Source organism: Pelodiscus sinensis, chromosome 15, assembly GCF_052426305.1.
Source record: "Pelodiscus sinensis isolate ZL-2025 chromosome 15, ASM5242630v1, whole genome shotgun sequence".
Lineage (NCBI taxonomy): Eukaryota > Metazoa > Chordata > Testudines > Trionychidae > Pelodiscus > Pelodiscus sinensis.
The window spans coordinates 7500576-7515340 of record NC_143066.1 but is presented as its reverse complement, the minus strand read 5'-3'; the positions used below and the strand labels follow the sequence as shown (position 1 = coordinate 7515340).

Below are 14765 nucleotides of genomic sequence, written 5' to 3'. Positions count from 1 at the left end.
GGCAAGGGGAGCCCTGGATGCAGCGGGGACACGGCTCTGCCTGGTAACCGCCCCAGCGCCTGAGGCAACACCGGAAGGCCCTTGGAGACATTCCCCAGAAGGGCCCTGAACGTGCTGCTGGTGATTTCCATGGAGAAGTCTCCCCCTGTGCCCCACGCCCTGCTGCAAGCCGCTCTCCCCCACAGATTGGAGGCCTCTCCTCCCCCACCCCCATGTGGGCAGGGCCCAGGAATCCCTTTAAGTCCCTGGCTGTTTACTTTCCGCTGAGCTGTAGGTTCAAAGGTGTCAAGCTGGGTAGTTTGGGGAAAGCCTCCGCAAGGGGGATCCTGTGTTTGGAGAAGGGATTTCTCTCGCCTTCCCACCTGGGCTGTGAACCCCCCTCACCCAACCCTGCCCAGGCCTCTGGAGAACTAACCCTTTCCCTGCCAGACACCCACGCACTGTGCCTTGGCGGTAGCCCTGTGGGGAAGTGGGGGGTGCAGCAGCCCTCGTTAACCTAGTGGGGGGTCATCTCACTTGAGCCGAGTGTGGTGTGTAGGGTCCCCGGCTGACCCAGCCAGGTGTTGGGGGGGATGCAAGGTTCCCCTCCAACCTTGGGATAGGCAGGCCCTTACTAAGTCAGGAGGGAGATTCTTCTGGCAAGAGCCGCTTCTAGGGAGCATGTCCGCAGCAATGACGCCTCAGGAAACCCACCTCCTGCCAAGCCCTTCGCTGCTTTTCAGGGTAGACGCCAGCCTTGCTTTGGCAACCAAAGCTCTTCCGAGGCTCGGGGAGAGACTGGGCCCCAGGCAGCCGCTTCTGAGAGAGGAGAGGAAGGTTTGCGCTAGTGCGGTCTCCGGCAACCCCCAGAACTGCCCGTGTGGCTGAGGCTGTGGCTGTCAGGCAGAAGAATCTGGCTCCTCTGCTAGACGCTCTGCTGGGAAGCCCGTTGCGGGGTCCACATAGGAAAAAGCCAAGCCCCAAGCCTCGCAGATCCTGGAGGGGCGCCCAAGCCCCAGAGAGGAAGAGCTACGCCCAAGGAGCCCCGCAGAGTGGAGAGGGACTGCAGCGCTCTACCCGGGGAGCCTAGCAGAGCTGTGAAGCCTCCCTCAAGAGTCGCCGTGCCTGGGGAGCCAGCCGGGCACCCCAATCCTACTTCACCCACCTGTTCATGGGAACAGCAGGGAAGAATGCGCTTGGTTTTCCACGCCCCATGTGCTGTGCTAGTGGGGACTGTCAATCCCCAGGGAGAGGCAAAGGCTTGTTGCCCCGATACTCTTCCCTCTCCATTTCCTGCCAGTTCCTGCTGCAGCCGGGCTGGGACGGGGATTCCTAAACTGCCGGCAACCCTACAGATCCACTCAGGGATTCCAGAGAGGGGAGCAGGAGGCTGGGAATCCCTGAACACCTCTCTTCCCGCGGCGGCAGAGCCGGCTCAGGCGCTGTACGTTCCCTTTCCGGCTCGCGCCCAGGAGAAACGGGCCCAGGAGAGACGGGCCCCTGGCTGGTGGGGATGCAGCACTGGGTGATCCGTGACCGGTGGGCCCCAGCGCTGGGGAAATACCTGCCTTGCAGAGCCACGCCCACCCTCTTTCTCCCTACTGCACCCAGTCTCTGCTCGCCCTAAGCTCCTCTGGGACCAAGGGTCATGCCAGCCAATGATCCTCGTGGCCCGTGGGGCTGGTGGCGTCCGTGAGCAGCACAGGTGGGCGCAGGACCTGCCGTGGGCGCGTTGGTGGCAGCCGCTGAGCCCTGGACCACGGGGAGGCGCCCGGAGGTGGCAGACCCTGCCGGGGAGCACGTGGGGCACTGCCCATCCCTCGGGGCTAGGGGCAGCCGTGGGCCTGGCAGGAGCAAAATGCCCCTCTCTCCTGTCTGCTGGAGTCTCCGCCCCGCCCCTTCTCCCTCTCTGACTCCTCTGCCTGCCAAGAGCTGCTCTGGGCCCGAGTCCCCCGCCTCCCACCCCTCCCTCCTCCGGCTTTCCTCCCCCCTCCCAGCGCTGGGCAGGGACAGGCAACCCAGTGCAGCCAATGTGATCCCAGCCAGGGCCTCGCTGGGGGTGGGCTGTGGGGGGGGGGGGGGGTCTGTCATTCTTCCTCTGGGCAAGGGGGAGGGGAATCTGCTCTCTGCCCCTCCTCCCCGAGTGAGTCTGGAGCAGCAGCCCTCTGGGGCCGGGCGGCTTGGACGTGCAGGGGCCTCGCTCCCCCTCTCCCAGGCTGCCGGCCGGCCAAGCTCTGCCCGGGGGCAGGGGCAGCCCAGGAGCACAGCCGCGGCCCCCTGGCTCGGCCTGCCAGCCTCGAGCCGCCCCCTCTGCTGTGGGGCCGGGAGCCGGGATGGCCCAGCTGTCCGTCAAAGAGCACCTGGAGGGGATCCTCTCCGACTTCGAAGGTAGGGCGGGGATGGGGCGCCCGGGCGCCTTGTGCAGGCCGGGCAGCTTGTCCCATCAGTGGCGCCCCCGCCACCCCCGGGCATGCAGCCCCGGCCAGCCGGCGTCCTGCCCGAGGGCCTGCGGCAGAGCTCCTGGAGCCGGACGTGCAGCAGGAGCCAGAGGAGGGGGAAGGGCCGCCCCGCCCAAGCTGCCCCTTCTAGATTCGGGGGCGCTGGCTCCGGCCTTTGGGACTCGGGCCCAACTGCATGGAGCGGGAAACTTAGCCCACGTGTAAATGGCAGTGATCGCGCATCAGCTGCGCTGGGACTGAGGTGCCGTGCGCTTGTGCCAGGGAGCGTGCGTAGAACAGAGCGCGTGTGCACAGCCGTGCATGTGGTGCCGTGCGCTTGTGCCAGGGAGCGTGCGTAGAATAGAGTGCGTGTGCACAGCCGTGCATGTGGTGCCGTGCACTTGTGCCAGGGAGCGTGCGTAGAACAGAGTGCGTGTGCACAGCTGTGCATGTGGTGCCGTGCGCTTGTGTTAGAGAGCATGCGTAGAACAGAGTGCGTGTGCACAGCCGTGCATGTGGTGCCGTGCGCTTGTGCCAGGGAGCGTGCGTAGAACAGAGTGCGTGTGCACAGCCGTGCATGTGGTGCCGTGCGCTTGTGCCAGGGAGCGTGCGTAGAATAGAGTGCGTGTGCACAGCCGTGCATGTGGTGCCGTGCACTTGTGCCAGGGAGCGTGCGTAGAACAGAGTGCGTGTGCACAGCTGTGCATGTGGTGCCGTGCGCTTGTGTTAGAGAGCATGCGTAGAACAGAGTGCGTGTGCACAGCCGTGCATGTGGTGCCGTGCGCTTGTGCCAGGGAGCGTGCATAGAACAGAGTGCGTGTGCACAGCTGTGCATGTGGTGCCGTGCGCTTGTGCCAGGGAGCGTGCATAGAACAGAGTGCGTGTGCACAGCTGTGCATGTAGTGCCATGCGCTTGTGCCAGGGAGCGTGCGTAGAACAGAGCGTGTGTGCACAGCCGTGCATGTGGTGCCGTGCGCTTGTGCCAGGGAGCGTGCGTAGAACAGAGCGTGTGTGCACAGCCGTGCATGTGGTGCCGTGCGCTTGTGCCAGGGAGCGTGCGTAGAACAGAGTGCGTGTGCACAGCTGTGCATGTGGTGCCGTGCGCTTGTGCCAGGGAGCGTGCGTAGAACAGAGTGCGTGTGCACAGCTGTGCATGTGGTGCCGTGCGCTTGTGTTAGAGAGCATGCGTAGAATAGAGTGCGTGTGCACAGCTGTGCATGTGGTGCCGTGCGCTTGTGCCAGGGAGCGTGCATAGAACAGAGTGCGTGTGCACAGCTGTGCACGTGGTGCCGTGCGCTTGTGCCAGGGAGCGTGCGTAGAACAGAGTGCGTGTGCACAGCCGTGCATGTGGTGCCGTGCGCTTGTGCCAGGGAGCGTGTGTAGAACAGAGTGCGTGTGCACAGCCGTGCATGTGGTGCCGTGCGCTTGTGCCAGGGAGCATGCGTAGAACAGAGTGCGTGTGCACAGCTGTGCATGTGGTGCCGTGCTCTTGTGCCAGGGACCGTGCGTAGAACAGAGTGCGTGTGCACAGCTGTGCATGTGGTGCCGTGCGCTTGTGCCAGGGACCGTGCGTAGAACAGAGTGCGTGTGCACAGCTGTGCATGTGGTGCCGTGCGCTTGTGCCAGGGACCGTGCGTAGAACAGAGTGCGTGTGCACAGCTGTGCATGTGGTGCCGTGCGCTTGTGCCAGGGACCGTGCGTAGAACAGAGTGCGTGTGCACAGCTGTGCATGTGGTGCTGTGCGCTTGTGTTAGAGAGCATGCGTAGAATAGAGTGCGTGTGCACAGCTGTGCATGTGGTGCCATGCGCTTGTGCCAGGGAGCGTGCGTAGAACAGAGTGCGTCTGCACAGCCGTGCATGTGGTGCCGTGCGCTTGTGCCAGGGACCGTGCGTAGAACAGAGTGCGTGTGCACAGCTGTGCATGTGGTGCCGTGCGCTTGTGCCAGGGAGCGTGCATAGAACAGAGTGCGTGTGCACAGCTGTGCATGTGGTGCCGTGCGCTTGTGCCAGGGACCGTGCGTAGAACAGAGTGCGTGTGCACAGCCGTGCATGTGGTGCCGTGCGCTTGTGCCAGGGACCGTGCGTAGAACAGAGTGCGTGTGCACAGCCGTGCATGTGGTGCCGTGCGCTTGTGCCAGGGAGCGTGCGTAGAACAGAGTGCGTGTGCACAGCTGTGCATGTGGTGCCGTGCGCTTGTGCCAGGGAGCGTGCGTAGAACAGAGTGCGTGTGCACAGCTGTGCATGTGGTGCCATGCACTTGTGTTAGGGAGTGTACATAGACTATAGTATATGTGTGTGCGCACTTGTGTGAGGGAGTGCACATAGAATATAGTGTGTTTGTGTATGTGTGTAGCTGTGCATCTAGTGCAATGAACTTGTGTGAGAGAATGTGCATAGAATAGAGTATGTGTGCGCAGTTGTGCGTGTAGGTCCATGTGCTTGTGAGAGGGAGTGCGCGTAGAATAGAGTGAGTGTGCAGTTGTGCGTGTAGTTCCGTGTGCTTGTGAGAGGGAGTGTGCATAGACTAGAGTATGTGTGCGCAGTTGTGCGTGTAGTCCTGTGTGTTTGTGTGAAGAAGTGTGCGCGCAGTTGTACGTAGTTCCGTGTGAGGGAGTGTGATAGGTGTGGCGTATGTAGCAGCGCTGGGTGTGTGCAGGGGGTTGGGTCTGGGATCAGGCCCTGTGGAGGCCTGAAAGCACGGGCTGGGCTGGCTGGGGAGAGCTGGGCGTGCAGGCTGGCTTGGGCATTAGACGAATGCTGGTAACTAAACCCAACCAGCGGTAGGAGTCAGACACAACTTGACCCTGCAATCCGAGGGTCGGGGGGGTGGGGAGGGACCCCGGGGGGGCTGGCTGGAGGGGAGGCTACACCCCCTCGTGTCTGTCGGAACAGGCAGGGAGAGGGGGAAAAGCCTCCAAGTACCAGCTGCTGCCCTGGCACTGCCCACTCAGCATTGCAGCGCAGGGGAGGCAGGGCAGGCGCTCGCCAGCCTGCAGACGGCTGCCAGCCGGGCTCTCGGCCTAACCAGCAGCCCAGCCAGCCGGAGAACAAGCTCCCCTTGAGAGCAAACCCAGGGGCCCCCAGGCCGCCTGCAGTTTCTGTTGGAGGGGGTGGAGAAGGGGCCGTGGCATTGTGGGATTGGACAGACTTGCCCCATGTTTTCAGCTCAGTGGCCATGTGCTCTTGCAGCCGCAGTGTGTGTGTGTGTGTGCGCGCGCGTGTGCGCGCACGCACGCACACGTGCAATTCCCAGTTTTGCACGGGGGAAACTGAGGCATGGAGACATCACCCAGGGAGTCTGGCAGAGCTGGGATCTCCCAGCTAAGGGGGGCCAGTTAGTTCCTAAGGACTGGTCTACATGGGAAAGCTAGACGGGTGTAAGGTAGAGTGAATGTAAACCGGATACAGGCTGAACCTTTGTAATCTGGACTTTATAGTCTGGCATCACACCTTGTCCTGCATCACAGGTAACCTTGTGGGCTAGGGCCAGGGGCGTTGCTGGACTAGGGAAGAGCAGAGCCCTGGGGTTAATGGGGAGAGTGGAGCCCCAGCAACCGGGAGCAGAGACCAGGAGCAAAACCCCAGGGCCGGCAGCTGGGAGTGCAGCCTGGGGCCCAGTAGCCAGAAGCAGAGCGTTGACCTCCCCTCGTCCAGCAAATTCCCTGGTTCAGGACCGCTCAGGCCCTCCAAGCTGGACCAGAGAGGTTCAACATGCCTCCCCCCAGCCCCCAGTATGTACCAGCTGTGCTAGTCCAGCTGTGTCAGCAGGGGGGTGAAGAGCTGTGATCCTGATCAACAGCTGTCCCGCAAAAGCCCCCAGCGTGGGCAGCTGTCCTGGGACTGCGGTCTCCTTTCCTGCTGTGTCCACACCAGGAGCACTGTGCCAGTGTAGTTACACCAGCACAGCCCCTCAAGGGGAGACCTGGCTCCTGATCTGGGGGGGCCTTGTTTGGTGGCACGTGGGTCCCTTGGAAGTGGTGTAAACACGCTGCAAAAAGCCATTCTTGGTTTGGAATCGGAGTGTCCCCCTGAGGGGTTCTTCCAGGACTAGAATGAGTTGGCGACACCGGTGTAACTGGAAAAATCTCCCATGTTGACAAGCTCCAAGGAGAATCGGTGCGAATCCCTGGCCTGCAGCACCCTCTCACCAGCCTTTGCACTTTCTGAACCCCCGGGCTTCGGCTGCAGCCTCCCAGGGGAGGGGATTGGGAGGGTGGTAGGTGCAGGGGAGCCGAGAAAACTGGGCCCAAGACTCCTCCTGCTGCCCTTCCCCCACTAGAAACAGGAAACTGCTCCCTTCTCAGCTCTCTGTTGCTCCCTCTGGCTCTCATAGAAATTGGGGGCAGGGCTGAGGGTGCAGGAGGTGGGAGAGGAAGTGGGCATGTGTGTGTGAGGGGAGTTACACTCCCCCCCTCTATCTGGGCCCAGGCGTTCCCTCCCCCCTCCCGGCTCTTGGAAAGGATCCCAGGCTGTGCCAGGGATGCGCCAGGGAAGCAGCGTTACTAGTCCACGGAGGCGAGAGCAAAGCTCCCCTTTGGGTTTTGCTTTGGGAGAGGGATGGGTTCTAAGCTCTCAGGGCCCCTGGCCGCCAGGCTGCTGCTAAGAGTGGGAGAACGTGAGAATCCGGAGCCCTGGGTTTGATTTCTGGCTCTGTCCTTGCCCCCGGGCACTTGACTGGCGAATAGCTGCCTGTGGGGACACTGTTCCTAATAAAGGTCTCTGCCCTCTGGAACAACACCATTTTTAGGCTGTATCAGAGCGTCCGGGGGCAGCTATTACCGGAGAGCTGTCCTGGGCACCTCCCCCCGCGGACAGGCCCTTGCTCTCTGCTGCGGTTTCCTCCTCTGTGAAGTGGGGGTGCTAATGCCGATTTGCCTACCTTTTGGGGACACTGGCTTAAAGGAGTGGTGTTTGTAAAGTGCTTTGAGATCCCTGCACGCTGGCCCACAGTCTCGCTTTCTTGCCGAGGGTTGTTGCTGTGTTAGCCGCTGCTGGGGAGGTGACTCTAGGAGGTGATTCACAGCTCGCAGTGTCGCCACCTTGCAGTTGCCAGTGTGAATCTTGTGATGTTTGGGGGTGATCTAAAACCCCCCAGCTCCTGCCGGCAGGTTAATGGAAGGGAACAGTGTTCCCTGTCAGCTGTGTGCTGGTGTAGCTGCTCGGGAAAGATTCCGATGCCGCCCAGCTGATTAGCAGAGCGCCCAGGATTTTTATTTTGCTGGGTGGTGCACATTTGCACATGTCTCGGTGCACATAGAAAAATTTATTCTGCACATGGATGGGAAAATCTGCACATGGAAGGCAAAGATTAGAGGGAACTTTGCAAGTGACTCTCGGCTTCCATTTCTTTGACGGCAGTTTGTTGACCCTTCTGGTTAGAGGAAAGCGGGGAGCCGGGAGTGCAGGCGGCATGGGATAAGCACTGCAGCACCCACCCTCTCTGGGACAGAGATCTGCAGGGGATTGGGGCCTGTGGGCTGACAGTAAAATCTCTGGCAGGTAAGGTGTCCTGGCCTGTCCCCCTTGGGACCCTGAAGTCCCTCCCCAGGTGGGATCAGATGGCCTGGCCTTATGGAGAGTAGAAATGGAGCATCAGGCTGGCCCCCGTTTTATCTCCTCAGCCCCTGCAGGCAGCGGGGTGACCGGGGCAGAAGGGGGAGGATTCCCCCCTCCCATTGTCCGCTGCTCTTTCCTGGAGCCAGTGGCCGCAGGATGGGAGCAGGGCAGGGCAGGTAGGATCAGAGCGTAACCCGATGCCTGGCTCCTGGAAAACTGGCAGCTTGTTATTGCCTGGGAAAGAATGCGCATACCTCGAATGGCCTAGGTTAACCCTTCTGCTCCCAGGGCGCCCCCTGCGCCAGAGGGACATGGTCCAGCCGTGGGCATCCGGTAGCGAGCGCGGCGGGTGCAGGCTGGGCATCGCTGCTAACAATGCCAAGTCAGCAGGGCCCAGACTGCAGGCTCTCTCCCCTCCCCCCATGCCTCCGTGGCCTCGCCCCTTCTCCCCTCTCCTGCCGTTCTCCCCCTCTTTCTCGCTCCCCCCCATTCCTGCCCCCTTTCCTCCCAGCCTCCTCATGCTGGCCACTGACTTCATGCTCCCCACCCCATTGCTCGCTGCTGGCCCCGCTCACCATGCGGCCCCGGCCCAGGTGCCATGTCGGCCCCTCCCCCAGCCCTCTCAGTCGCTGGGGTCTGGCCTGGGCGATGCTGCCTGCCAGAGGAGAGCTCCGTGTGGAGGGTGGGGGTCCCCACGCGCGTATTTGGGGCTGGTTTCAGCCTGTGGGCTCACCTCTCTGCTAGTCCCTGAGCTTCTGTAGGGCCCTATCCCAGCCCCTCCCCCGTCCTCTGCATTTGTTTCCTCAGACGATGCAGCCTATCCCCCTATGCCCTGGTGCCAGAAGCCCTCCGAGCTCCCAGGCCTTTTTGAAGAAGGCAGCGTGGCCTAGTGGTGTTGCGCAAGGGGCAGAGCTGGGCTCTGTTTCTCTCCCTGCCACTTACTAGCTGAGTGACCTTAGGAGAGTCCCTTTGCCCCTCAGGTACCCGTTACATCGTTTGTCCGAGGGGAGTAGTGGAGGCCACCCACCCTTTCGTGCGGGGCATTGCAACCCTCTGCTGAAAGGTCCCCAGGAGAGCAAAACTTGAATACTTCATGTCATTCGTTGCCTGGGGAATTCCTGGCGGGGGGGCGCCCAGGCCTAGCTCTGGTGGATGTGTGGGTGCAGCCAGCCCTCAGGGTGCTGCGTGCCCCCCATGAATTACACTGACGGAGCTACGTGCCCTGGGTCCATGAAGCTGCCGAATCCCGTCGGATGCACAGCACAGGGGCAAGCCAACCACAGTGACAGGGAATCCCTGCCCTGCCAGGGGACGGCCTAAGACATGAGCTGGGTCCACAGCCCGGAAGCTGAGGGACGTTTACCGAGCAGGCTCTCCAGGGCTGAGAGCAGAGAGTGACCCCGACAAGGGAACTCATGACAGGAGCCCACCGTTGAGCTGGGCGGGGAGCATGTCCCCTGCATGGGGAGGCTTCTGCCCCCGACCCGACCCTGCTGGGGAGTAGGCCCCACACCAGCTGGGCCCCAAGGCGGGGCAGTGCTGTGCGGTGGAGCACCGGGCCGGCCTCCGAGCAGCGCCCAGGGGAGGTGGCTGCTGTCCCGGTTACCACAGCGCCCCTCGGCGGCTGGGGCGTAGCAGCAAAGGGGCGAGAGGCGTGAGTCTGGCAGCAAGCCGCAGGTGGGGCTGGGTGGAGAGAGGAGAAGTGGGGGCTGCACTGCCCCTGCCCTCTCTCACGCTGGGACGCGGCGCGTTTCTGAGACACTGCCTGCTGGAAAGCCCGTTCCCTCGTGACTCAGCAGCAGCAGACCTACACGCTCCCTCTGCCGCGAGGGCGGCTTTAGGCTGATCCTTCTGCTCGGATCCCCAGCGTCCCTCTCCCCTCCGCTTCCCCACACTGTGCAGGGGTCATGTACGGTGCCAGCAGCCCCAAGAGCCTCCGCGTTCAGAGCCGTGGGCACCCCCAGCCGGCTCCCCCTTCTCTTCCCACCGGGGTCCTTGTTTCCACGCCCCGTGGGCAGCTCGGGGGGAGAGGTCGCGCCAGGAGAACAGCCTGGCGGCTCAGAGAGGCGCTCAGAAGGAGGGGAGGGGGTGTCTAATTTCCCCCCCCCCGCAGAGCGTGGCCTGTGTCCAGTCTCTGAGGGGTTCAGTGAACGCCCCGTGTTCCCAGCCCCTTCAGCTGAGGAGACTCCTGCTGTGTTTCCCTAGCCCTGCGCCTGAGAGCGAGGGGCAGGGGGGCGGCCACGCAGACAGGCGCTGCAGCTCCGCTGTGCTTAGCCCACGCTGGGGCGCAGCACTGGATTGCGGGGAGAGGTGTGACGGGGCGGGCTGACGCCCATCCGCGGTCACAGGAGCTGCATCGGCTGCGCCGCCGGTGAGCCGTGAGGGAGCTGCTCTCCCGTGGGGCTGCGGTGGCCTGTGTGAAATGAACTGGGGGATTCAGGCCAATTCCTAGTGGAAACGTGGCCACGTGGCACCCTCCTTCCCCCGCCTCTGGCACCCTGGTGGGCATTCTCTAGGCCTGCGAGGGCTGCCTGGAGGCTGGTTGGCAGCGCAGGGCCAGGCTAAGGCGATGGCCCTGGTGTGTTGGGAGCTTTGGGCTCCCGTTTACCTACCAGGGCAGGCAGCCGAGTAAAGTCTCATGCAAGGGGACTGGCCCCTCCATGAACGCAGCACCTGCTGGTGGGTGAATGGCAGAAGCAGCATCCTTACGCGCTCCATGCCTGGTCCTAGCCGGCCCTGCCAGGGCAAGGGCTTGGGCAGGCAGGTTCTCCTGCCCGGGGGTTTCCTCTCGCCTGCAGCCTGCCGGGTTTAGTCTCCTCTGGTTTCCTAGGGCCCTCGGAGAGTCAGCGTGGGGGAGGGGAAGGGGGACCCCTTCCGCCCGCCTGTCTGTGTCTCGGCCCCTCGTGCGACGCAGGATCCAGCAGGCAGCATGGAACCTGGGGGGTCTCAGGGAGGGGCGCTCTGTCCCCTCACTCCCAATGGGTGCAGGCAGGGCGCCTGCCCCCCATGCACAGCGGGGAGTGTTGGGGCGGAGCCGCGCCGTGCCCAGGTTTGCCGAGGTGGTCCCGGGCTGGAGAGGGGGCGCCCTGCTGTGTGGCCGGGGAGCAGTGGCACCCTGCTTGTGTCCTGTTGCAGGGCTGGAGAAGTTCGTGCCTGGGAGCAGCACAGGGCCTGGGTCTAATGAAACCTCTGAAGCGCCCACCCAGAGCAGTGACCCAGCCCCAAGCCTGCCTGCCCCCCATCCTTCCCTCCTGCCGTGGGGCCCTTTCAGGGAAGGGGGCTCGGGCCCCTGCTCTTTGAAACCTTTGAAGTTGGGGGCGTTACGGGAGCCCTGTGGGCACAGATGGTGCGAATCTCGGCGTGGGGTTCCACACAGACCCGCGGATAATCCTCCCCACCCCCCAAGCAGAGCCAGCTGGGTCCTTCCCAGGGTCAGCCCCTCTGTCTGCGCTGGGAATGTGCCCCTCCCCCGGCTCGGATTTGGGGGGAGGGCCTATGGGCAGAGCCGCGGGAAGGGAGAAACCAGGACCCTTTGGCCTATCCACAGAAACAGCCTGGAGGTGGGGGGCGGGGGGGACTAGCAAATGGCAGGCCACATGCTGGGGAGTGCTGAGCTCTGGCAGAGCGTGTGGGGGCGGGGAGCTGATGAGCCCGTATCTCGGGGAGGCCCCCTTGGAGCAGCGCCACTTGGCCTGGCAGGAGGCTGAGGCTTGGATGCTGTGTTTCCTGTCCAGATGTGTTTACGAAGGGGTTCCAGCTGTGCGGGTCCAGGGAGGCCTGTGGCCTGCCAAGGCAGAGACCACCCTGTGACCAGTGCTCCGGCCGGGCGCCGCACTCTCTCCCCTTTATGCAAGGGCCCTGATTCTGGGAATCGCATGAGAGTGGAATTCAGCCCCCCTGCCCTGGTTTGCTGACAACCCGCATTGCTGCAAAGAACCTCCCCCCCAGCTCTTGACAAGGAGTTTTCTAGCTCCCAGGTCGCTTCCAGCCCTCCCAGCAGCTCCACACCTTCAGCTGTGGAACAGTCCCCAGGTTTTCCTTAGCCCTGCGGCAGCCCCGGGAGGGAAGGGACTTACCCACACGCCAATGTTTACAGCACGCAGGGGATTAAAAACGAGCGGTGGGAGAGGATGTCAGTCCACAATGGGCTGGTGCAAGGTTGGGATCATTTTAGGGAAATAACGGCGTGTGTGCGCGTGTCTCAACAGCTGAGCAGCCCCTGGAGACTCGATATAAGCATGTCTATTACCGACATCGTTCTGAATTCACCAGCCCCTATGGTGCTCCGTGAGGCTCCCGCAGCCGTGGGGCTGGGCGCGGTCCAAGCACACACACGGCATTGTTTTTGCAGAGCACGGACTGTGTAAGTTACAATTGGAGCTGGCTGGAAACCAGAAAGTTAATTTCACCAGCGAAGAAACGGTGACGACTGGTTTGATTCCAAACCAGACCGGTACGGCAAGAGTTCGAGGCTGTCCGTGCCACTTACCGTTTCAGTATGGCTGTGTCTACACTACAAAGAAAAGTCAGAAAAAGATATGGCAATTGTGAACCGCAATTGGCGTATCTTTTTCCGCTTTTCTTTCGGAAGAGTCTTTTCCAGAATTTGGTGCGTTTACACGGCACCAAATTTCAGAAAAACCTCCTCTTTTGGCACATCCCTTCTTCCTCGTACAACGAGGTTTACAGGGATGGTGAAAGAAGGCATCCGCTTTTCCGAAATTTTTTTCGGAAAGGTGGACACGTTCCTTGGATGCAGCATAGCTTTTCTGGAATACTTCCGGTATCCCGGAAAAGAGCTGCAGTGTAGACATAGCCAATGTTTCCAATCAAGTCCCGTAGACGGGGAAGTGAGGGCATTTTGAAAATCAAAACAAAGGACATTTTGCAAAGAAGTGAACGCAAGTGAAGGTTCCCCCCTGTTGTTGTGGAGGAAAATGAGAATTGCAAAGAAATTGAAAAGTTTGCACGAAACTTTCTGCATTCTTTGAAATGCCACTTTTTGTCAAATATTCGCCGTCTCTGGAAATATTTTGCACAGTTCTGATCACAGTGTCTCCTGGCTTTGCTCTTCACATCACGGCCCTCGGCGTCTCCTGCATCAGCTGTCGTAGGCGGTGCCCTCTGCCCCGATGCACCCTCAGTGCCCTACTTCTGCTCTACCCGCCCTCTGAGAGGCACTAGCAAGTGTCGCTCTGGGAGAACCTGCCCTTATTGGAGTGTGTGTCAGTTACCGTGAGGAGCAGAGCATCTTAGCCACATCAGCTGAGCTGCTCCCAGACCTCAATGCTTCTCGGGAAGTGGCCAAGCAGAGACCCCGTCTGACAGTTAGCTCAGAACAGTTTGCCACCCGGGGCTTCAAGGAGAACAGGAAAGCAAGCAGGGTGTTGCTTGCTGCTGGCAATGTCAATCTCCCAAGAAAATGCTCTGGGCCATCACTTAGGAAGTGTCGGCTCCAGTTGTGCGGCTGCTCCGTGGCAGTGGGACAGAGCTGAAGTCAGTTGTGTAGAGATGCCACCCACACGCTCTTCCTGGAGGAGCCAGCCTCCTATCCAGCTCTTTGTTAAACATGCTTGTTGGATCTCCCCTTACATTCATGGCGAGCCAAGCACTGTGGGACAAGGATTGTCTCGCTGTGTGTGTGTAGGGTGAGCACCAAAGGGCCGCAGTGATGCTGTAATACAAACAAGTTTTCTGCTGGACTGGTTTGCCAAGTTGTGTAATGGGTTGACCCTGCGCCGCCATCTTTAGGTTCCAGAGTTAACGATCCCCTTGTACGAATGGGACCATCAACAACTCTCTGAGCTCTTCTGTCAGGCTCCCTGCAAACTCCGGCAGGCAGCCCTGCATTCGTTACAGCAAGGTTGTTTTTTCAAGCTTGTCCTCCCATGCAGGCGGGTTGGAAACATTTTGAAAATGGCAGCTTAGCTGTGAGGGAAGGGAGAGTTTTGTGTGGCGGCGGAGTTGTAGGCTCCAGGGGGTCTTGCTATGTGTTTGTAACAGCACCTAGACCATGGGGAGCTGATTCTGGCAGGGGGGGCTGCGTGTTACCATAATAGAAATATAAACAGTATTCCACACGGCAGTGGGCGTGTTTGCAGGGCGTGACCTGAGACAATCCAGCAAAGCCAGAAAACACCAAACACAATTAGCTGGGAGAGATTATGGACTGTGGGGAGGGGAGCCAAGAACACGGTTCTGGTTTCCCATTCGGGAACTGCTAACAAATTCCTCTGCAGGCTGCCAAAGAGGCGCCCAGCCGACTCTGCCTCCCCACCCTGGCCTAGCCCTCCACCCCACTGGGGAGAGCTTGGCCGGTCTCTGCCCCCTGGGGAGGGCTTGCTGGGCGGAGGATCGAAAGGCAATGCAGGGAAGGCACCGGGTAGCCAGGGCGCACGCTGTGTGAAGTGGGGCTGGGTTCATTTCCTGGGATGGGAAAGTTTTCCCTTGCTTGGGTCCAGGGAGGACTCACACCCTCAGAATCTCACTTTGAGTCTGGCTTTGACTCTCCCGTGTTTCCCTAGTGCCAGGTGGGGGCCAGACCCCTAAACTGGGGCCTAGCTCTGCCCAAAGCCAGGCCCAGGGTCTCCAAAGCCCCCCGCCCTTTGTGTGAATGCAGCCCCACTGGGCGGGCGAGTGCCCTGTGCTTCCAGCTCCTGCTGTCACCAGGATGGGCCCGGACCTGAGCTGAACCCTAAGGCCCCAAAGCTCAGGGAAGGTTTGGGCCCAAGGGGCATTGTCCGGGCCTTTCCCAGCAACGTCTTTGCACAGCTCCAGCGCCCGCCAGAAGGG

General features: G+C 61.3%; 1 protein-coding gene across 3 annotated transcripts in view; it reads left to right on the top strand.

The window, feature by feature from the left end:
• The first annotated feature begins 2072 nt into the window (after positions 1-2072).
• SEPTIN12 (septin 12) overlaps positions 2073-14765 on the top strand; it is a 62066-nt gene continuing 49373 nt past the window's right edge. The window contains exon 1 of one of the 3 annotated variants that reach the window (XM_075899219.2): positions 2073-2367. In XM_075899219.2, the coding sequence (XP_075755334.2) occupies positions 2313-2367 (55 nt within the window). In that variant the 5' untranslated portion in view covers positions 2073-2312. The remainder of the gene's footprint in view (positions 2368-14765) is intronic. The other 2 variants (XM_075899221.2, XM_075899222.2) reach the window with 2 other exon arrangements.